The sequence below is a fragment of the Mesoplodon mirus genome (assembly GCF_964341445.2).
Source record: "Mesoplodon mirus genome assembly, chromosome: 9".
NCBI classification, from domain to species: Eukaryota; Metazoa; Chordata; class Mammalia; order Artiodactyla; family Ziphiidae; genus Mesoplodon; species Mesoplodon mirus.
The window spans coordinates 35659525-35683387 of record NC_138985.1 but is presented as its reverse complement, the minus strand read 5'-3'; the positions used below and the strand labels follow the sequence as shown (position 1 = coordinate 35683387).

The window sequence follows — 23863 nt, the reverse complement described above, 5'->3', positions numbered from 1 at the left end:
ATTTTAATCTGAGAACAATGAGAAACACTTGGAGGGCTTTATGCAGAGGAAGGAACATCATGACCCAGTTAATTTTTTTTTTTAACATCTTTATTGGAGTATAATTGCTTTACTGTGGTGTGTTAGTTTCTGCTGTATAACAAAGTGAATCAGCTATATGCATACACGTATCCCCATATCCCCTCCCTCTTGCGTCTCCCTCCCTCCCACCCTCCCTACCCCACCCCTCTAGGTGTTCACAAAGCACCGAACCGATCTCCCTGTGCTATGCGGCTGCTTCCCACTAGCTATCTATGTTATGTTTGGTAGTGTATATATGTCCATGCCACTCTCTCACTTCATCCCAGCTTACCCTTCCCCCTCCCTGTATCCTCAAGTCCATTCTCTACGTCTGCGTCTTTATTCCTGTCCCACCCCTAGGTTCATGAGAACCATTTTTTTTTTTTTAGATTCCATATATATGTGTTAGCACGTACATTTGTTTTTCTCTTGTTGACTTACTTCACTCTGAATGACAGACTCTAGGTCCATCCCCCTCACTACAAATAACTCAGTTTCGTTTCTTTTTATGGCTGAGTAATATTCCACTGTATATATGTGCCACATCTTCTTTATCCATTCATCTGTCAGTGGACACTTAGGTTGCTTCCATGTCCTGGCTATTGTAGATAGAGCTGCAGTGAACACTGTGGTACATGACTCTTTTTGAATTATGATTTTCTCAGTATATATGCCAAGTAGTGGGATTTCTGGGTTGTATGGTAGTTATATTTTTAGTTTTTTAAGGAACCTCCATACTGTTCTCCATAGTGGCTGTATCAATTTACATTCCCACCAACAGTGCAGGAGGGTTCCCTTTACTCCACACCGTCTCCAGCATTTATTGTTTGTAGATTTTTTGATGATGGCCATTCTGACTGGTGTGAGGTGATACCTCATTGTAGTTTTGATTTGCATTTCTCTAATGGTTAATGATGTTGAGCATCCTTTCATGTGTTTGTTGGCAATCTGTGTGTCTTCTTTGGAGAAATGTTTATTTAGGTCTTCTGCCTATTTTTGGATTGGGTTGTTTGTGTTTTTGATATTGAGCTGCATGAGCTGCTTGTATATTTTGGAAATTAATTCTTTGTCCGTTGTTTCGCTTGCAAATATTTTCTCCCATTCTGAGTGTTGTCCTTTTGTCTTGTTTATGGTTTCCTTTGCTGTGCAAAAGCTTTTTTCTTTATGTCCTTTTTGTTTATTTTTGTTTTTATTTCCCTTTCTCTGGGACATGGGTCAAAAAGGATCTTGCTGTGATTTGTGTCATAGAGTGTTCTACCTGTATTTTCCTCTAAGAGTTTTACAGTGTCTGCCCTTACATTTAGGTCTTTAATCCATTTTGAGTTTATTTTTGTGTATGGTGATAGGAAGTGTTCTAATTTCATTCTTTTACATACACCTGTCCAGTTTTCCCAGCACCACTTATTCAAGAGGCTGTCTTTTCTCCATGGTATATTCTTGCCTCCTTTATCAAAGATAAGAGACCATATGTGTGTGGGTTTATCTCTGGGCTTTCTATCCTATTCCATTGATTTATATTTCTGTTTTTGTGCCAGTACCATAGTGTCTTGATTACTGTAGCTTTGTAGTGTCATCTGAAGTCAGGGAGCCTGATTCCTCCAGCTCCGTTTTTCCTTCTCAAGATTGCTTTGGCTATTTGGGGTCTTTTGTGTTTCCATAGAAATTGTTCAATTTTTGTTCTAGTTCTGTGAAAAATGCTATTGGTAGTTTGATAGGGATTGCGTTGAATCCGTAGATTGCTCTGGGTAGTATAGTCATTTTCACAGTGTTGATTCTTCCAATCCAAGAACATGGTATATCTCTCCATCTGTTTGTATCATTTTTAATTTCTTTCATCAGTGTCTTATAGTTTTCTGTATTCAGGTCTTTTGTCTCCTTAGGTAGGTTTATTCCTAGGTATTTCATTCTTTTTGTTGCAGTGGTGAATGGGATTGTTTCCTTAATTTCTCTTTCAGATTTTTCGTCATTAGTGTATAGGAATGCAAGAGATTTCTGTGCATTAATGCTGTATCCTGCAACTTTACCAAGTTCATTGATTAGCTCTAGAAGTTTTCTGGTGGCATCTTTAGGATTCTCTACGTCCAGTATCATGTCATCTGCAAATAGTGACAGTTTTACTTCTTCTTTTCCGATTTGGATTCCTTTTATTTCTTTTTCTTCTCTGATTGCCATGGCTAAAACTTCCATAACTATGTTGAATAATAGTGGTGAGAGTGGGCGACCTTGTCTTGTTTCTGATCTTAGAGGAAATGGTTTCAGTTTTTCACCATTGAGGATGATGTTGGCTGTGGGTTTGTCATACATGGCCTTTATTATGTTGAGGTAGGTTCCCTCTATGCCTACTTTCTGGAGAGTTTTTATCGTAAATTGGTGTTGAATTTTGTTGAAAGCTTTTTCTGCATCTATTGAGATGATCATACGGTTTTTATCCTTCAGTTTGTTAATATGGTGTATCACATTGATTGATTTGCATATATTGAAGAATCCTTTCATTCCTGAGATAAACCACACTTGATCATGGTGTATGATCCTTTTAATGTGTTGTTGGATACTGTTTGCTAGTATTTTGTTGAGGATTTTTGCATCTATGTTCATCAGTGATATTGGCCTCAGGCCAATATCACTGATGAACAAAGATTTTTGTGACATCTTTGTCTGGTTTTGGTATCCGGGTGATGCTGGCCTCGTAGATTGAGTTTGGGAGTGTTCCTCCCTGTACTATATTTTGGAAGAGTTCGTGAAAGATGGGTGTTAACTCTTCTCTAAATGTTTTATAGAATTTGCCTGTGAAGCCATCTGGTCCTGGACTTTGGTTTGTTGGAAGATTTTTAATCACAATTTCAATATCAGTGCTTGTGATTGGTCTGTTTATATTTTCTATTTCTCCTTGGTTCAGTCTTGGAAGGTTGTGCTTTTCTAAGAATTTGTCCATTTCTTCCTTGCTGTCCATTTTATTGGCATATAATTGCTTGTCATAATCTCTCATGATCCTTTGTATTTCTGCAATGTCCGTTGTTACTTCTCTTTTGTCATTTCTAATTCTGTTGATTTGAGTCTTCTCCCCTTTTTTCTTTATGAGTCTGGCTAATGGTTTATCAATTTTGTTTATCTTCTCGAAGAACAAGATTGTAGTTTTATTGATCTTTGTTATTGTTTCCTTCATTTCTTTTTCATTTATTTCTGATCTGATCTTTATGATTTCTTTCCTTCTGCTAACTTTGGGGTTTTTTTGTTCTTCTTTCTCTAATTGGTTTAGGTGTAAGGTTAGGTTGTTTATTTGAGATTTTTCTTGTTTCTTGAGGTAGGATTGTATTGCTATAAAATTCCCTCTTAGAACTGGTTTTGCTGCATCCCATAGGGTTTGGGTGGTCGTGTTTTCTTTCTTTCTTTCTTTTTTCTTTTTTTTGAGGAATTTTCTATTTTCTTTAATAAAAGTGGTTTCAGGAGTTCAGACTCTAGATCCCTATTGGTGGTCATGTTTTCATTGTCATTTGTTTCTAGCTATTTTTTGATTTCTTCAGTGATCTCTTGGTTATTTAGTAGCATATTGTTTAGCCTCCATGTGTTTGTATTTTTTACAGTTTTTTTTCCTGTAATTGATATCTGGTCTCATAGCATTGTGATTGGAAAAAGATACTTGATATGATTTTAATTTTCTTAAGTTTACCAAGGCTTGATCTATGACCCAAGATATGATCTATCCTGGAGAAAGTTGCATGAGCACTTGAGAAGAAAGTGTATTCTGTTGTTTTTGGATGGAGGGTCCTGTAAATATCAATTAAGTTCATCTTGTCTAATGTGTCATTTAAAGCTTTTGTCTTCTTATTTATTTTCATTTCAGATGATCTGTCGATTGGTGAACGTGGGGTGTCAGAGTCCCCTACTATTATTGTGTCACTGTCGATTTCCCCTTTTATGGCTGTTAGCATTTGCCTTATGAATTAAGGTGCTTCTATGTTGGGTACATAAATATTTACAATTGTTATATCTTCATCTTGGGTTGATCCCTTGATCATTATGTAGTGTCCTTCTTTGTCTCTTGTAAGTCTTTATTTTAAAGTCTATTTTGTCTGATATGAGAATTTTGAAAGCTACCCCAGCTTTCTTTTGATTTCCATTTTCATGGAATAACTTTTTCCATCCCCTCACTTTCAGTCCATATGTGTCCCTAGATCTGAAGTGGGTCTCTTGTAGACAGCATATATATGGGTCTTGGTTTTGTATCTATTCAGACAGTCTGTGTCTTTTGGTTGGAGCATTTAATCCATTTACATTTAGGGTAATTATCGATATGTATGTTCCTATTACCATTTTCTTAATAGTTTTGGGTTTGTTTTTGTAGATCTTTTTCTTCCCTTCTGTTTCCTTCCTAGAGAAGTTCCTTTAGCATTTGTTGTAAAGCTGGTTTGGTGGTGCTGAATTCTCTTAACTTGCTTGTCTGTAAAAGTTTTAATTTCTTTGTTGAATCTGAATGAGATCCTTGCTGGGTAGGGTAATCTTGGTTGTAGGTTTTTCCCTTTCATCATTTTAAGTAGGTCCTGCCACTCCCTTCTCCCTTACAGAGTTTTGCTGAAAGATCAGCTCTTAACCTTATGGGGACTCCCTTGTATGTTATTTGTTGCTTTTCCTTTGTTGCTTTTAATATTTTTTCTTTGTATTTAATTTTTGATAGTTTGATTAGTATGTGTCTTGATGTGTTTCTCCTTGGATTTATCCTGTATGGGACTCTCTGTGCTTCCTGGACTTGATTTCCTTTCCCATTTTAGGGAAGTTTTCAACTATAATGTCTTCAAATATTTTCTCAGACCCTTCCTTTTTCTCCTCTTCTTCTGGGACCCGTATAATTCAAATGTTGGTCTATTTAATGTTGTCCCAGAGGTCTCTGAGACTGTCCTCGACTCTTTTCATTCTTTTTACTCTGCTCTGTGGTAGTTATTTCTACTATTTTATCTTCCAGGTCACTTACCTGTTCTTCTGCCTCAGTTACTCTGCTATTGATTCCTTCTGGAGAATATTTGGTTTCATTTATTGTGTTGTTCATCATTGTTTGTTTGCTTTTTAGTTCTCCTAGGTCCTTGTTAAACGTTTCTTGTATTTTCTCCATTCTTTTTCCAAGATTTTGGATCATCTCTACTGTCATTACTCTGAATTCTTTTTCAGGTAGGTTACCTATTTCCTCTTCATTTGTCTGGTCTGGTGGGTTTTTACCTTGCTCCTTCATCTGCATATTTCTGCTCTTTCATCTGCATATTTCTCTGTCTTCACATTTTGTTTAACTTACTGTGTTTGGGGTGTCCTTTTTGCAGCCTGTAGGTTCATAGTTCCCTTTGTTTTTGGTGTCTTCCCCCAGTGGGTGAGGTTGGTTCAGTGGCTTGTGTAGGCTTCCTGATGGAGGGGACTTGTGCCTGTGTTCTGGTGGATGAGGCTGGATCTTGTCTTTCTGGGGGGGAAGGACCACATCTGGTGGTGTGTTTCGTGGTGCCTGTGACCTTATTATGATTTTAGGCAGCCTCTCTGCTAATGGGTGTGGTTGTGTTCCTGTCTTGCTAGTTGTTTGGCATGGGGCATCCATCCCTGGAGCTTGCTGGCCATTGGGTGGAGCTGGGTCTTAGTGTTGAGATGGAGATCTCTGTGAGAGCTCTCGCTGACTGATATTACGTGGGGCCAGGAGGTCTCTGGTGGTCCATTGTCCTGAACTCAGGTCTCCCACCTCAGAAGCTCAGGCCTGACACCACGCCGGAGCACCAAGACCCTGTCAGCCACACAGATCAGGAGAAAAGGGAGAAAAAGGGAAAGAAAAAAAAAAAGTAAAACTTAAAAGTATTTTTTTAATTATTAAAATAAAAAATAGAGCCACCAAGCCAATAAACAAATCCAGCAATGATAACAAGCACTAAAAAGTAAACTAAGATAAACATAAAAATGAGAAACAAATCAGTCGTAGACAGCAAACCCCCAGTCTGCAGTTGCGTCCAAAGTCCACCACCTCAATTTTGGGACAATTCATTGTCTATTCATGTATTCCACAGATGCAGGGTACATCAAGTTGATTGTGGGGATTTAGTCCGCTGCTCCTGAGGGTACATGGAGAAATTTCCCATTCTCTTCTTTGTTTACACAGGTCCTGGGGTTCAGGTTTGGTTTTGGCTCCACCTCTGCATGTAGGTCACCCTCAGGAATCTGTTCCCCACCCAGATAGGAGGGGGTTAAAGCAGCAGCTGATTAGGGTGCTCTTGCTCACTCAGGCTGGGGGGGAGGGAGGGGTACGGTAGTCACAGTTGGAATGTGGGGCAAGCCTGCAGTGGCAGAGGCCAATGTAATGTTGCAACAGCCTGAGGCACGCCATGTCTTCTCCTGGGGAAGTTGTCCCTGGATTGCAGGACCCTGGCAGTGGCAGGCTGCACAGGCTATCCAGGGTAGGGTGTGTGGATAGTGACCTGCGCTTGCACACAGGATTCTTGGTGGCTGCAGCAGCAGCATTAGTGTTTGATGCCCGTCTCTGGGGTCTGAGCTGATAGAAGCGGCTCACTCCTGTCTCTGGAGCTTGTTTAGGTGGTGCTCTGCCTTCTGTGGGCACACAGGGAAAGAATACCTTCTCCTCACACACCCCGAAACAATGGTCTCTTGCCTCTTCGGCAGGTCCTGACTTTTTTCCGGACTCCCTCCTGGCTAGCTGTGGTGCACTAACCCTCTCAGGCGGTCTTCATGCAGCCTACCCCTGTCCTCTCCCTGGGATCTTACCTCAGAAGCCCAAGCCTCAGCTCCCAACCCCCACCCACCCCGGTGGGTGAGCAGACAAGCCTCTCAGGCTCATGAGTGCTGGTCAGCACCGGTCCTCTGTGCAGGAATCTCTCCGCTTTGCCCTCTGAACCCCTGTTGCTGCACTCTCCTCTGTGGCTCTGAAGCTTCCGCCCACCACCCCCCGTCTCCGCCAGTGAAGGGGCTTCCTAGTGTGTGGAGACCTTTCCTCCTTCACAGCTCCCTCCCAGAGGTGCAGGTCCTGTCTGTATTCTTTTGTCTCTTTTTTTTCATTTTTCTTTTGCCCTACCCAGGTATGTGGGGAGTTTCTTGCCTTTTGGGAAGTGTGGGGTCTTCTGCCAGCGTTCAGTAGGTGTTCTGTAGGAGTTGTTCCATATATAGATGTATTTTTGATGTGTTTGTGATCTCCACTCTTACTCCTCTGCCATCTTGAAGGTCCTTCCCCACACACAGTTAATATTTTTAAAGGCTACTATTTTTAAACCAATTGGGTGGAAGGGAGAGTTGGGGAGAGTAGAAGCAGGAAAATCGGAAGCCGTTTCACTCGTCCAGTTGGATAGTTGTAGTGAGATGTTGGCGACCGATAGTATGGCATTCAGGGAAAGGAGAATCAGGACAAATCCTAGATTTTTGGCGAGATCCAAAGAACCATTTACTGTGAGTGGAAGTCTGAGAGAGGAGTTGGTTTATAGGTGGAAATCAGGAGTTATTCTTCCTTTGCTCAGTTGGAAAAGCTAGTTTGTTAGAGTCCAGGAGAAGATGGCAAGTAGGCGTTTGGCTAAATAAGTATGGATTTGCGGGTCAATATAGGAGGCAAGAAATTTAGTATCATATTACTTTGAAGAATTTCAGATATCATATATTTGAACCAGTGTATGATGAAGTAAAAATTCAATTCCAGTTTTAGTTAATTTGCTTGTTTGTTGTTATGTGATGGAGTATTTATTAGAGAAAACATTATAGACCAATGATCAATAAAGTTGTTATAGAAAGGTACAGAATTTCAACAAAAACATAAAAATTTAGGTGTGGGGGAAATGGTTGAATGTGTTCAAAAGGTACAAACTTCCAGTTATAAATAAGTCATGGGGATGTAATGTAGAGCCTGGTGTCTGTAGTTAGCAGTACCGTACTGTATCAGTACATTTGCAAGTTGATAAGAGAGTAGATCTTAAAAATTCTCGTCATAAGAAAAATTATAACTGTGAAATGATGGATATTAACTAAAGTTATTGTGATAATCATTTCACTATATACGTATATCAAATCGTTATGTTGCATACCTTGAACTAACCCAATGTTACATTTCACTTATATCTCAATAAAACTGGGGGGAAAAGCCTATAAAATTTATTCTATGTATTAGCAAGTTATATTAGTCTAACATTTAAAATGATCAACTACAAAATGAAAGTGGCTGATAGACCTAGTCACCTTCTTAGCATGACCTAACTTCAATTAAACATACAGCCTGTATAAAATGTATTAGTTTTATAGCATAGAGCACTTCTGGGTCAAGATCATATTGAAATATATTTATAATTTAATAGCTAATTATGCTAATTACAATTGTGTATACCTTAGCCAACTTTGTTCAAAAATCAAAAGTATCTTACAAAAAGCAGTTTTTTGTGGGGTGTAGTTTGAGTGATGGGAGTCAGGATTGTTCAGTGTGTGTTAGAGGAAATGCATTATGAAGTACTGTTGCTCATTTATTTTAAATCCAATTCTAAGACAGAATACAGTGTAAATATATAGAACAGTTGTGTTTTATTATTCAAGTTTTAAATATTAAATGAGAGCCAATCCATAGTGAAATGACATAATACAGAAAAAGTGGCTTTTAAGATATTACTGTAAAGTGAATGCTATGTATACATGTCTCACATTAAGAAATACATAACAAATAACTAAATGAAATCAAAGCTTTATTATCACAGATAATTTTATAGATTATATGAAAATATTTTGAAAGGAAGTTGTTCAGATGATGATCAAACCTATAGAACACTATGATAGTGCTGAGAGCACTTCGTTGGACTTCTAGGAACATGTTTCCTTTCACACCCCTCCTCTAGATAAGTTTTAAATGACTAACAGTATAGAAAACATTATGGCATTTCACACATATTCTTGGCTTTGTTAACTTCTGCTCTGACTGAACATTTAAAACATCTTGTAGAATGCTTGTTACTTAGAATTTTGGAATTCTCATAAACAAGTGTCCAGAAATCAACACAGAGTCAAGTTAAGACGAGTAGGGTTGAAAGGTCAGTTTTGAGTGAGTCATGTTTCCCCTCCATGTGAAAGAAACTTTCTCATTGGCTAGTGTTCAATAAAAGCCTGACTGTAAGTAAAAATTGACCTTCACAGTAGTGGCCTCAGGAAACTGCATGTTAAGCACCACATTTCTGATATTTTATAGTAGTGAGTAAATTATTAAGAAAATATTATGCCTCTTAATATAACTCCTAGTTAATCTGTGTATGAGTAAGGGTTGTGGATTTGGGAATCATGAGCGACTGGAAATAATTGTTAAAGCAAAACCAAATGAGTAAAAATGGATTCAATGGGGATTTTCAAAAATGGAGTTATCGGAAAAATCCAGAGGAAGTCTGAAGGGGATTGGAGTCTGAATAGGCCAATTGGAAAACATGGCCCTGAAGGCAGGGAGGATGGATGAGGAAAAAGTCTGGATCAACCATGGTCTCCTTAGGGAGGAGGAAACATCTCGCAAAGGCCTCTGGCTGTAAAACCACTGTCACTGCCCCAATGGTGACACCTCCACTGTGGCCAAGGCTCCACCTTTCCTGACCCACGTAGGGCTCCCCAGCTGATCAGCTGTGCCTGGGAGTTTGTTGACACCCAGTTCAGCCTCCAGGAGACTGAGCATGTTCTTTGACTTATAACATTTTTTTGGTGAGCTGTTAATGACAAACTGGTTAATTACCCTGGATAATCAAGAGTTAACGCTACTTACTAAAGCAAAACTATAACACATTAAAAATATGTTTCTAACATGTTTGAAGCACAAATTTCTACATTAAAGAGCCTCACCTCCTTCATCTTTCAACCAGGATGTCACAAAACATAAAACTTAACAGTTTAAACATTTCTTAAATTCAGTTGTTGACAAAGCACCTTTAATCCTGTGGAAGAATAGGCAATGGACATAAAGAGAAAAATGACAAAAAGTGACAATAAGGTACTCTGAGATATAGGAAAGGATGCTTAACTTCATCCATAATAAGAAAATTAATTTGTATTCCCACAATCAGATCTGCAAAAATCCTAAATTTTAATAACATGCTGTTCTCTTAGGAGATATGCAACAGTCACTCTCACATATAGTAGTAGACTGTTAAACTGATATAATTCCTATGGAGGCACATTGGCAGTATCTGTAAAAAATTGTGAACTCATGTATCTTTAGGCCCAGTAATTCCGCTCTAAAAATGTATATTACAAATAATATTTTCACATATGTAAATTGGAATATATTCATGTATACACATTGTTAGCACTGTTTTTTTAAAAATTGAAGTGTAGTTAATTTACAATGTTGTGTTGGTTTCAGGTGTACAGCAAAGCGATTCAGTTATACATTTATATATATATTCTTTTTCATATTCTTTTCTATTATAGGTTATTACAAGATATTGCATATAGTTCCCTGTGCTATATAGTAGGTCCTTGTTGTTTATGTTTTATATATGGTAGCTTGTATCTGCTAATCCCAAGTTCCTAATTTATCCCTCCTCCACCCACTTTCCCCTTTGGTAACATAAATTTGTTTTCTGTGTCTGTGAGTCTTTCTGTTTTGTAAAGAATTTCATTTATATCTTTTTTTTAGATTCCACAGATAAGTGATATCATGTGTAGGGCTATTTTTAATAGCAAAAATTTATAAGAATGTAGTGCCTGCCAATAGCTGATTCATAAAGTTGGGATATCATGCAACTGTGTCCTCTCTGAGTTTTGGTACAGAAAGACTTTTAAAGTATATAAAGTGAAGCAAAGCAAAGTAAACAACAGAGCTTATATTATGATTCTTTTTATATACAAAAAGTTAGGAAAGTATTAAAGACCTATATATTTACCTTATTTGTTGTGTAGGTGTAAGAAACTCTGGAGGAATACCCAAGAAAGTAGACAGGGTTTGACCCTTCAGGGTGAAGGAGTGAGAACTGTACAGGGAGAGTGAGGCCAGATGGAAGGGAATCTATCATTGTAAATCTTTATATTCTTTCTGGTTCTGAACCATAAAAAATAAAAAATATTTTCTTAAAAAAAAAAAAAAGTAAACCGTCCTGATTTTATCCAGTATGTAAGCCTGAAAAAACTTACCTCTAAAATTGATGTACAGAAATAAAATGAAGAATGCCAAAATCTGATTTGTGTTATTTTTACATAATTACATTGATTTTTAGTATCCCTCTGAAACCCCAGGTCTAGTACCTAATGCAGAGCATCTCAGTGTGCATTGAATGTTTCATCAAAATGAATTACAATCTGTTACCCCAATCCTAAACAGTTTAAATTTTAAAAAAGACTTTTACTGTATTGTGTAAAATTTGATGGCTAGCTTTCTTCCGCTTAATCTTTCAGGTCTCTGCCTTCATAGTGCACCATGCTTTACTACTACCATTCTCCTCACCTGCTTATAATATATATATATTTTTTCTCCATACCTTTTATTCAGCTTTTGCCCCCTGCTGGCAATTATGCACATCAAAACCGATTGGTATTTTTAAAATAAATCCAGTCATGTACTTGCTCTTAAAACCTTTGAGGGCCTTTCCATTACATTTAGAATAACATGTCCTAGTTTACAAGGCCCCAAAGGAATGTTGAATGAAGGACACAGAGTGGTCCCAGGTCAGGGTCCCTCTGGCCTGCAGGCTCAGCTTCGGAAGCTGTTCACTTAGGACTTGCTCCTTTGGCCTCCACTGGAATAAAATGTAATTAAACATTTAGGAGGCAATCAAAAATTGTTAAATCATTGACTTTTATAGAGTAGCACTTTATATTCTATGATTTGTTCAGTTCAATGATTTAAGTATGTGCACTCACACACATACAGTACATGCATGGACAGTGATTCTGTGTAACCTTTGTCCCATGGTGTCCTTGTGCTCGTGGGAGAGTTCAGAGACCTGTAAGGCAGAATATCGTGTATAACACTGAATAATGATAATTTATATAAGATAGGAATATAAGGAATATTAAAATTCTGACACTATTATTTTTCTTGACCGAGGAAATAAAAGGCTGTTTAATGCCTAGGCTATTCATGTGTACTTTTGAACGTTTTCTGCTTTTGTTGGAAGCAGTTTATGATTAAAAGTTTGAACACCACAATGCCTGTTGTGGACCTTTGACTTGTAAGATAGAAATCTAAAAGTTCAGAAGGTGCCTGAAAGGCTGGCCACAGTCCATTGCTGGAAATACCAATTAGGAAGCCCTGTTTACACTTTAAAAAAAAGTTAATTACTTATTTCTTTACCAGGCTGTTTCAACGTTATTACAAGCCACTAGTGAGTATTGATCAGGTCTGTCAAAATCATCAAAGCATGTAGTAAGAAACCTTTTCCTTTGGAATTGTTAAGAAGCTGAAGAAATTTCTAACCTTTATTTCTACATTTCATTTTCTTTAATAATGCTGACTTTGTGTGTGATTCAATATTTTATTGTTGAATTAACTTTAAGACATTGAATAAAAGAATTGATTTGGAAAATAATAAAAAGTTTAAAGTCCGGGGTCTCAGGAAGTCACTACTTTGCAGGTGACTGGTAGAAGTATGCATTCAAAAAAGGAAACACCCATCCCTAGGAGATCTATTTTTTGTTTGAGAACTTAAAAATATGTACTCTCTCCTCCCCCATCTTGTACATGGATGTGTGGAATTTAAATATATTTTGACAAAGTGAGGAGAACTGTCTCTATAATATATTGATGTCAGTGAGTTTTAAAATTATTTCCCCTGCAGTTTTAAAAGAAAGACCATGAGAGGAAATGACTAAATCCTCTGAGTATGCCTTCATTGACAGCTGATAATTAGCAGGCAGCTTAGCAATAATAATTAGTTCCCTCTTGAGAAAATTTCCGGATGAACCCTGAGATGGTGCATCCCAGTTTAGTCTTGTTTCTTTGTCCACTGCCTCCCCCAAGTAATTCGTGTTATTTTTAGAGTAGGAAGAACTCAAGATGAGCTTCCTCCATTTACCCGAGTCAGCACTGTCCATTATTTGCACTGTGTTTTCTGGAGATTACCTGAGATTAGAGTTTCTTTGTTCCCCTCTTCCTGTATGTTTTCTGATTCTTTCATCTAAGCAGCTTGCAGCAGTGCAGAGGGAGAAATAGGTCAGCCACTGCTTGGTAAATACACCAAGTCCACGGACTATAATTTGGTGCTAAGACCACTATTATGACTTAAAATGGTGGCTCTAAAACTAAAATGAGGAAATATTCTTAAAGAAGGAGGGAAGCTTCCTGCTTGAGGTTTTTGTTTTGTTTTGTTTGCCTAAGTATATACCAACAAATTTTTCAGTTCATTTTGAAACTCTATCACAAGTTATCTACACACATTTCAGTTTTCTTAGAGTAAGATGTATAAAACTGAAAATGTCACCAATTAATAAAGCAACATGAACACGTCTGTAGTTATCTGAGACAGCTTTTTAAATACATATGAAAGGTAATTAAAATTAAAATTGATATTAACCTAAACTTTCCTCTTGATGTTCTTGCTGTTGAATTGTTTTGAATTATATCAATCACAGCTATTGAATATTGGGAAAACCTTCCATTTTACTTTATTATTAATGTCAAGCTCTGCAAAAATGTATTCAAGTTCAGAAACATTATAATCCCTTAATAGAGTAGACTTTTCTTAGTTGCTTCTATAGGGAGTTTTCTATATCAGGTTATGGAGTCACTGTTTATAAGGAACAAGCTTTTAACAAGTCAAACAATCTTGATGCTCCTTGTCTCTGGGGACCAGAATTGGGGATGACTAAGCTCTGTGTGTATACAGTGGTGATAAACACACCATCTCACATGGATCATTAATAGCAAAACTCTCCAGTCAACCGCTTATTCAAATTTTGGCACCACCAATGACCAAATAACCTTAGCTGTGCACTGAATCTCTTAAAAACTCTCTTTTTGCAATTAGAAAACAGAGGTAGTTGTAGGTCCTACCTCGTGGAAGTGCCCATGATTAAATGAGATGTTTAGCCAAATATCTGGGCAACCCTGATCTAGTCAAGTTGAGACCTAAAATTCATCATCACATCAGGCAGTACTCTTAAGCAATTGATATAGTTTTTCTCCTGTATTATAGTGACTTTTAATTTGAATTTTAAGAGGCCTGGGGTCAATTTTGATACTCACTTTAACAGTGTATAGGATATTAGAGAATAACTTGCACTTAATAGCATTTATTCCAGCATTCCCATCTTATTTTCTTTGTTTTTTATTTCCCTTCATTTTAGCACCCCTAGCAATATATTTGTTTGTTCAACTGAATATATTTGTATGAGTCATCTCAGATCCTTTTTGGAAAGGTGCAAGTTAAATAATCAAATAAATAAAAGTAGAAAATTAGAGTTAGTATTAAAGCATAAATAAGCACAACCTTTAAAAAATGTTTCTATTTTAGAATGCCTCTGTGTCCGTTATTCCAGATATATGTCTAAAACACAAATATTTATGCATAACAGGTACTTGTAACCTTTCCTGACTTAAAGTCGAGGATGTTGGAGAATCACAGACAATGGTTAGTGCCTTGATTCTGAAATTTCCACTGAAAAGCCTGAACTTCTTAGGAATCAGTCGTTGGCATTATTCTGTTGGGTGGTGATCATCAAAGTGGAGAGTTGCAGAAACATTCAATGCACAGCTCTCATATTGGGAACATGTTTAAAGAAAACTGCAGTCTATTTATTGGATCTTATATTTTTAAAAAATGTTAGGAATTATCCCAGGAAGTGTCTTCATAAGTGAAATGGAATTTCTTAACTTACTGCCTAAGGCATGTACATGATATTCAATTTTATTTATCCAGACATATCTTGGCAACAATTTCCTCTGAGGTGATATGAATGAATCAAAATAAATTAGCTCCAAAATTCCTGATACCCTAAAAGTATTCCCTGACCCTATAATAATTTAAATGTATGAAAAGTAATAAATGAATATTTTAACTACTTCCTTTTAGGCAAGCTTAAATAAGGGTTGTGGGATATGTAGACTTGTTCACTGATCACTCCATCCATTTGTTAAGATTCCAGAAAATATAGATTCAGCACTGTACTTTGAAAGCCCGTAAAATATCTGTGGTTGGGTTTATTTTTTTTAACAATGTTTTATCACCTCCATTTCAGAAATGCAATTTAGTCAAAGAATTAATAATTTTGAGTGTACAAGGGTGATTAACATGTGAGGAAACCAATCTAAAGAGGATAAGTGGTTGTTCATAGTTACTCAGGTGATTAATGGCAAAGCGAAGACCAGAACCTGGCTCTTCAGATTCTCAGCCTACAGGACTTTCATATGGCATATACATCTGTTGTACTTTAATTCTCTTTTTTTTTTTTTTTTTTTTTGTAATTTGAGTGATTTTTCATTGTAATAGTATATAGCTGTAGGATAGTCATTTATTCTCTGGGCACCTGAGTTTCTTCATAAGTAAAATAAAGGACAGTGGCAATTCATATGGTTCTACTGTGGTTGTTTACTGTGGTGGAAAAAAAAATTGATACATGTAAAGGCTGTAAGAAATGAACAGTTAAAAAATTTGCATTTGTTGAAATTTTTCCCTTTACGTTTTCCAGTCTACATCTCCACAGGAACATGAGTTCATCTTTGTGGTCTCATGGGATAGACTTCGTCATAGCGATGGGAAGATGGGTCAGAATAAAATTTGATTAGAAGAAAAGAAGACTGATGGGCCAGTAGTTAGTCTCTATTACTAACTGGACAAAGAAACAGGAACAATGACCTTTAGACTATAAAAATTATAGTAAGCATAGTATGCATTGCAGAAGTTGGCAAGTCATAAAAACAAGTAGAAGTTTTGATGTCTATATCTCTATGTATATACAGAGGTAATGAGGTCCTAATGACTCATTGGGAAAAAGCAAGGTCATTCCATCCCTAGATGGAATTCATTTATGGAGTGCCTCCTTTACTGGTTGAGCTGCCTCTCTTTCCAATTCATACTTTTAAAAATTGGCACTGACTACTCCACTGTGGCAACACTTTAGGGTAGCGCCTCAGGTTTGATTCCTTTCCTGGCTTTCTCTCATTTTCCAGCCAACTTATTGTCCTAAGCTTTGTACATTACTGTGTTTGGTAAGTCTGTAGTTTAGAGACCTGCTAATTCTAGCTAGTGTATAACCATTCTTTGAACAGTTGAATCTTTTCAGATAATGATTTCACCATGCATAAAGCTTGAGGAATTTTAGCAACATACTAGAATAACTGGGGAGACTTTTCTGGAAAATACTCCACTTAGCAGCCCTGATGTAAAATCATAAGTGATTACATGTGAAGACAAGGTGTAATTGCAGTGGAGCGCTCTGATTTATATTTTTGTTATAGTATTGAATCCTTAAAATACGCATCTCTGTTTCTGAATGCCTAGTTAGGAAGGAAAACAATGTGATTCTACCTTGGCAAAATTACTGAGTGGGAAAAATTTGTCTTCCAGGATTCAAGAACCCCTAATCTCTCAAATTCCTATTTTTATCTTCCCTAAATAAAGCACCTTATTATTATTTCCATCTTTCCCTCAAAACTTTAATTTCTTTATTTAGGTGAATGGTCAAATGATTCAGTATCACAAGTTTTACCTTTATAAATGATAATTTGATGTTAGCACAATTGGTTGTTTTAACTAAAAGTTTAAAGTTAGCCCCATTCCACAAAACTTTGGACATCAGCAGTTTCAGAGTAGAGAAATAGAAGTTAATACATTCGTAATAGAGGGGAAAAGATACTTCATTTCTCTTTTCTCAGAAATAGGCAGTGTAAGAGTGGGCAAAGTGCTATAGATTTTCATATTTCATGCTGCTGTCTGGGTCTGAGTGTTCTGGTTACCAGTATTTCACCTTCTTTGTCAGATTCATTAGGAGCTGACCTTTGGGAAATGAAGTTATCTTCTAACTTGTCAATATTTCCAAGGAGCCTCTTTAAGAAATCTTCAGCATGCAGGGTTTCGTATTAATTCTGTCTCATCCTCAAAGGCTCTCACATTATCATTTACCAACCTTAACTGATGAACTGCCATATGCAATTAAATAGCTTCAACAAACAAACAAATACACACATATGAGAGGTTTGCCAGATTCTGGCTTTCTAAAATTAAATGTATGTTAACTAAAACAAATAATTTGTAATTTCTGAAGTAGGGGTGAATGCATAAACACCAGCCCAAATCACAGTGGTAGAAAGTAGATCCCCATCAGTTTTAACAGTCATTCCCACTGTACTGAATACTACCACATTAACAACGCTGATAGTTTCCATTCTTGGACAGTTTGATTTTGGAAGTGACTTTCAAAACCAGTTTCAAGTGGAAACATTTTTTCTGAGTTGTTGTTCATCTGGAATTAAATGGACTTGCTTTGGGAATATTTATTGTAGAATTGGGATTTTTGTTATACATAGAAAAGTAAATGTAAAAGTCATAATGGAATGACTTTTCCGTGTAGACTTGACATTAAAGTTTGTGAAAAATAATTCTTTCTGTATTTAAAAACATAGGATATTTACCTTACCTATTAAGTTGAATCAAAGCTTTTCAATTAATAAACTTGTAAAAGATGTTAATTTGTGCATATCACAACTTATTTCCATTGTACTTTTTTTACACACTGAACAAATATTTAATTTTTTTCCAGTTTTATTGAATTATAGTTGATGTATAATGTATTAGTTTAAGGTTACGACATATTGATTTGATATATGTACATATCAAGAAATGCTTACCACAATAAGTTTAGTTAGTATCCATCACCTGACCTAGTTAGAATATTTTTCTGTTGATTCGAACTTTTAAGATCTACTATCTTAGCAATTTTCAAATACACAACTAAGTATTGTTGATGTACTATATATTTTAAACTTTTTTGAGTAATAAATTTTAAAGACTTTGTATTTATGATAAAATTAATGTTAACTGCACAGTATTAACAGGTATGAAAATAGAGCCATGAGAAAAGTGTTATAAAGGTATTTGTATTTTCTCTTGTGTTTAGTGTACATTTTCTTTTGCATTTCAGAGCTCTTGGATCTAAACAGAACGTCAGTCTTTCATAGCCCTTTTGGATTTCTTGATCTCCAGACAATGCTACTGGATGAATATCAAGAGAGACTCTTCGTGGGAGGCAAGGATCTTGTGTATTCCCTCAGCTTAGAACACATCAGAAGCGACTATAGAGAGGTATGGAAACAGCAAACTATATTTCAGGAGAGAAAGAAAAGGAGTAAGGGAGATATCTTCTTGCATGGGTGTTACTTGGATTAGATTTTTCATTGTCTTGGCCATTTGACATTCTGAGTGATAATATTATTGAAATAAATAAAATATTCATTAAAATCATTTTGAGAAAAAGTTATAAATGATGGAGAATGAACTTTTCTAGCACACCACGGATCTCTGTGTCCCCAGAAGACTTCTGATTGGTGCACTGGACGTTTCTCTTGCCTGATGGCCCTTGTCACCACACCCACTGTCCTGACACCTGGGTTTGGAATATGCTGATTTAAAGTGCCTTTAGGCCTTATTACTCCAGAAATCCCAGCCTGAAGAAATACGGATGTGTGAACTCAGTATAGCTAACTCATGTATTTCTGTTGGTAAGATCACTAATTCAGGTGGGTGCTTTTTTTTTTTTTTTTTTTTGCGGTACGCGGGCCTCTCACACTGTTGTGGCCTCTCCCGTTGCGGAACACAGGTTCCAGACGCACAGGCTCAGTGGCCACGGCTCACGGGCCCAGCCGCTCTGCGTCATGTGGGATCTTCCCGGACCGGGGCACGAACCCGTGTCCCCTGCATCGGCAGGCGGACTCTCAGCCACTGCGCCACCAGGGAAGCCCCAGGTGGGTGCTTTTTAAACCTGAAGGATTAAAGTATATTAAAATAGGCGAGCACCCAACTTTTCTGAGAAAGATAAACTGTAAGAAGAAAATGGTTCTTATAATCTATGCTTATAGAGTTGAATTGAGCTAATATGTTTCCAGAAATAGTGATATATCAACTTTATATAAAACATGAAGGGCTTCCCTGGTGGCACAGTGGTTGAGAGTCCGCCTGCCGATGCAGGGGACACGGGTTCGTGCCCTGGTCTGGGAAGATCCCACATGCCGCGGAGCGGCTAGGCCCGTGAGCCGTGGCCACTGAGCCTGCACATCCGGAGCCTGTGCTCTGCAACGAGAGAGGCCACAACAGTGAGAGGCCCACATACCACAAAAAAAAAAAAAAAAAAAAAAAAGTTTATAGACCATAGGATATTTTTGGCATAAATGTATGTATTACATAATACATTTTCTTTAAAATTTACTTATTTATTTTTATGTTTGTCAAAATGTACAATGTCCATGTTTTTTAAAGTCATTTTTAAAAAAATGTATCATAAAAAGCAGCATACCTTCATCCCTGACAGTTCCTCATCTCTAGAGGAAATCATGTAAAACTCTCATTTCTTCTGGTTCTTACCTCCATATGTCTAAATAACATTTGTGTACTGTTCTTGCTCACTATCATTAATTTTAGATAATATCTGTTGACTTTCTGTAAAGGCAGATGAGGATTTTAGCTTTCTTCTCTTGCAGTACCGTAGCTAAAATATCTGCACTATTTCACCAGCAACCCCTACTCATCTGCCCGGTTATCTTCCCAATAGAGCTGTACCACAACTTTTAGCTAAGTAATAACTATTTACATTATTACAATTGGGAAAATGGATCACAGTTCTTCCCGCCACCCCAGATGAAATATTTTCTCTTTGTTTCATTTGCTTAGATTACTTTTACTAATTTTTCACCAAACTTTCTACCAGAGTTCTTATACTCCTCTCAATATTGTAAACCATATGGCTTTCCAAATCAGTTTTTGCTTTTTAAATGAGATGCGTCCTTCCTGATTCTCTTGTCAGCCCAGAGTTGAACTTCACCATCATGCTGGAGTATCCCCTCAACCTCCCACTTGTATGATATTCTTTCGTAGTTTAGTCTGACATTTTACTGACACACACCTTCAATTAGCTTGCTGAAGAAAGATCCGAAGTAAAATTTTGAGGTTTTTTTAATGTTTAAAAATAATATTTTTCAGACTCCACACAGAATTGGTAGATGAATGTAAAATTCTAGAATGAAAATCATTTGCTCTAGAATTTTGAAGATAGTGTTCCATTGTTTTCAGACTTCGAGTATAGCTGCAGAGAAGTGAGATACCATTCTAATTTCCAAATTTTATTTATAATCTGTTTCCTGCCACCCTGTTCCCCTAATCCTGTCCTCATGCCCTTCTATGTTTTAACATTTTCTCAAATTTTCTTTTAAGATTTGATCTGTTTTTCATTCACTGTGTTGAGACACAGTGGGCCTTCTGCAGGGGAAAGGCTTGGCCTTCAGCTCTGGAAAATGTTATTATTTCTTTGATGTTTTCCCTTCTTTTCCATTTTCCTCCTGACTCTCTTTCTGGGACTCCTATAAGGCAGAGTTTTGTTCTCAATTGTCTGGCCTGCTGTTTATTATACAGATGTTAAACGATTTCTCCTGATTTCATCCACACCCACACCTTTTCCCATTTTCAGAAGAGCCCTAGACTTCTAATTCCTGAGAATTTTTCAAGTTCTTTTTCATGAATCAGCTTGTTTATAGCTCCCTTCATCCTGCAGGCATTTAGATTTCAGCTTTTCTCGTGTGGAAAGCCAGTCAACACTTGTCAATGTGTTGTAGAACTTCCAAAATGTTGCTAATATTTCTTTGGCACCTCCACTCAAGTTCTATTTGTCCTTTTTGCATTATGCCCTTTGGCTACTATTTTAGTTGCAGGATGAAGTGGGGACACATAATGTGTTTAACTCTTTCCTTTTTTTTTTTTTCTATCATCCGTAATTTTATTTTCTCTGCAGTTCTCAAAAGAGATGATTGCTCTCTGTCTCTCTCAATGTCTATCTAAAATATATATTATAAAATTGAATATGTATTTATATAAAACATAAATATGCAATATTTGTATTATACACACACATCATTTTTGGGGATTTTTTAATTGAAGTATTGTTGATTTCCAATGTTTCAGATGTACAGCAAAGTGATTCAGTTATGTATATATGTGTATACATATATTCTTTTTCAGATTCTTTTCCATTATAGGTTATTACAAGATACTGAATATAGTTGCCTCTGCTATACAGTAGGACTTTGTTGTTTATCAACTTAATATATAGTAGTTTATATCTGCTAATCCCAAACTCCTAATTTATCTCTCCCCCCCACTGCCTGTCCCCTCTGGTAACCATAAGTTTGTTTTCTATGTCTGTGAGTCTATTTCTGTTTTGTAAATAAGTTCATTTGTGTCATATTTTAGTTTCCACATATAAGCGATATCATATGCTATTTGTCTTTCTCTGTCTGACTTCACTGAGTATAATAATCTCTAGGTCCATCCATGTTGCTACAAATGACATTATTTCATGAGTAACATTCCATCGTATATATATACTACATCTTCTTTATCCATTCATCTGCTGATAGACATTTAGGTTGTTTCCATGTCTTGGCTATTGTAAATAGTGCTGATGTGAACATTGGGGGGCATATGTCTTTTCAAATTCGAGTTTTCGTCTTTTCCAGGTATACACACATACATCTTTAAGACCATCAGTGACCTCCTTTTTCCAGACAAATTCAATGGATTTTCCTCTCCCTTTTTTGGATGGTCATTTTCCTCCTAACTATGGTGTTCACCACATGGCCCCCTTCTTTTTCTCTCGGGTAGATCATCTGCACACTCCAGTTCTTTGAAGGAATAGCTAAGCTAGGACTGGTTAGAATGGGGGCCATGGAATAATCTCTGTTATGGGATGATTTCCTCCCCCAACCCCTAATTCATATGTTGAAGCCCTAACTCCCAGTCCTGAGAATGTGACTTTAAAGATGTGATTAAGTTAAAATGAGGCAATTAGGGTGGGCCTAATCCAGTCTGACTGGTGTTCTTATAAAAAGAGGAAATTTGGATACATTAAAGAGACATCAGGGATGTGTGCCCATAGAGGGAAGGCCATGTGAGGACACAGTGAGAAGGCAGCCATCCGCAGGCCAAGGAGAGGCCTCAGAAGAAACCAGACGTGCCAACACCTTGAACTTGGACTTCTAGCCTCCAGAACTATGAGAAAAGAAATTTCTGTTATTTAAGCCACCCAGTCTGTAACATTTTGTTATAGCAGCCATAGCAAACTAATAAAATCTCCATATTAAAATTATAAGTATGTGAATATGGAAAGATCCTTCAAGGGATCTGACACCCAGAAGATTAAGAATCTTTGCATTAAGGAAGTAGTTCTTAAATTGCTGTCCTTGGATCTGGATCCTGTAACTCTCATGGAGTGGGTCCCTGAAATCCACATTTATGACATGCTTTCTAGGTGACTTTTATGTACACAAAATCTCTTAACAGTTTTCCTGAGCCCTCCTCTCCTATGTGGAACTAAGGCCAGGAGTTAGCAGCTTCCCACTTTAATGTGATTCTGCTTTAGAGTAGGGGAAATTGAATAACCTACTTATCCTTTATTGTTTTGGCCTAATTGTACCCTGAGGCCTTTAATGCTAGAAAGACTGCTTTAATGGAGGAAATGACCTGTGAAGACTATATAAGGATAAGAAACCTGGAGAGTGATGAGTTTTTATGAACTGCATCTTAGGGAGCTAAATAGAATAGTATCTGGTTGTTGAAGCTTCAGGATTCCATCCAGCAAGGATGTCAAGGAAAGTAGCTATACAAATTATTAAATTGAATAACTTTGTTTCCTTCAAAGGTAAATCCTTGTTTTGTGGGGCCTGAAGTATATACAGTTTGCTGGGTCACTTCAGGAAATATAATTCAAACTTAAATTTCAAAATTGCTAACGCCCCTCCCAGGGCCACAAAAGGGCTGGATACTCGTGAGGAATTCTGAGATGTAAGCTGCATTAGCTCTGAGGTGACTTCATCCCACCTGCATTTGTTATTTTTTACTTTTCTTGCCTATTTCCACAGAATGATTAGCAATAAAACTCCACATAGACGTTCTGCATTTATTTTCAGTAACAGCAGAGTTAGACAAGGTCTACTTCATAGACAGTCTGTGTAAAAAAAGTAGACTTAAGAATGAGAGTTGGGAGACTTCCGGGTAAGATGGCGGAAGAGTAAGACGCGGAGATCACCTTCCTCCCCACGGATACACCAGAAATACAGCTACACGTGGAACAACTCCTACAGAACACCTACTGAACGCTGGCAGAAGACCCCAGACCTCCCAAAAGGCAAGAAACTCCCCACATACCTGGGTAGGGCAAAGCGGAGAGATCCGCACACAGAGGATCGGTGCCGAGCGGCACTCACCAGCCCGAAAGGCTTGTCTGCTCGCCCGCCGGGGCGCGCAGCGCTGGAAGCTGAGGCTCGGGCTTCGGTCAGAGCGCAGGGAGAGGACTGGGGCTGGCGGCGAGAACTCAGCCTGAAGGGGGCTAATGTGCCACAGCTAGCCGGGAGGGAGTCCGGGAAAACTCTGGAGCTGCCGAAGAGGCAAGAGACTTTTTCTCCCCTCTTGGTTTCCTGGTGCGCTAGGAGAGGGGATTAAGAGCGCTGCTTAAAGGGGCTCCACGGACGGGCGCGAGTCGCGACTGAAAGCGCGGAGCCCAGTGACAGGCGTGGGACGCTGGGGCTGCTGCTGCCGCCGCCAAGAAGCCTGTGTGCGAGCGCAGGTCACTGCCCACACCGCCCTTCCGGGAGCCTGTGCAGCCCGCCACTGCCGGGGTCCCAGGATCCAGGGGC

The 23863-nt window shown here is 37.7% G+C and overlaps 1 protein-coding gene across 1 annotated transcript in view; it reads left to right on the top strand.

Annotated features, from left to right (window-relative positions):
• Positions 1-23863, top strand: part of SEMA3E (semaphorin 3E) — a 273154-nt gene that overhangs the window by 134484 nt on the left and 114807 nt on the right. Inside the window, exon 2 of the mRNA XM_082632907.1 lies at positions 18109-18269. Within this exon, the coding sequence (XP_082489033.1) occupies positions 18109-18269 (161 nt within the window). The remainder of the gene's footprint in view (positions 1-18108; positions 18270-23863) is intronic.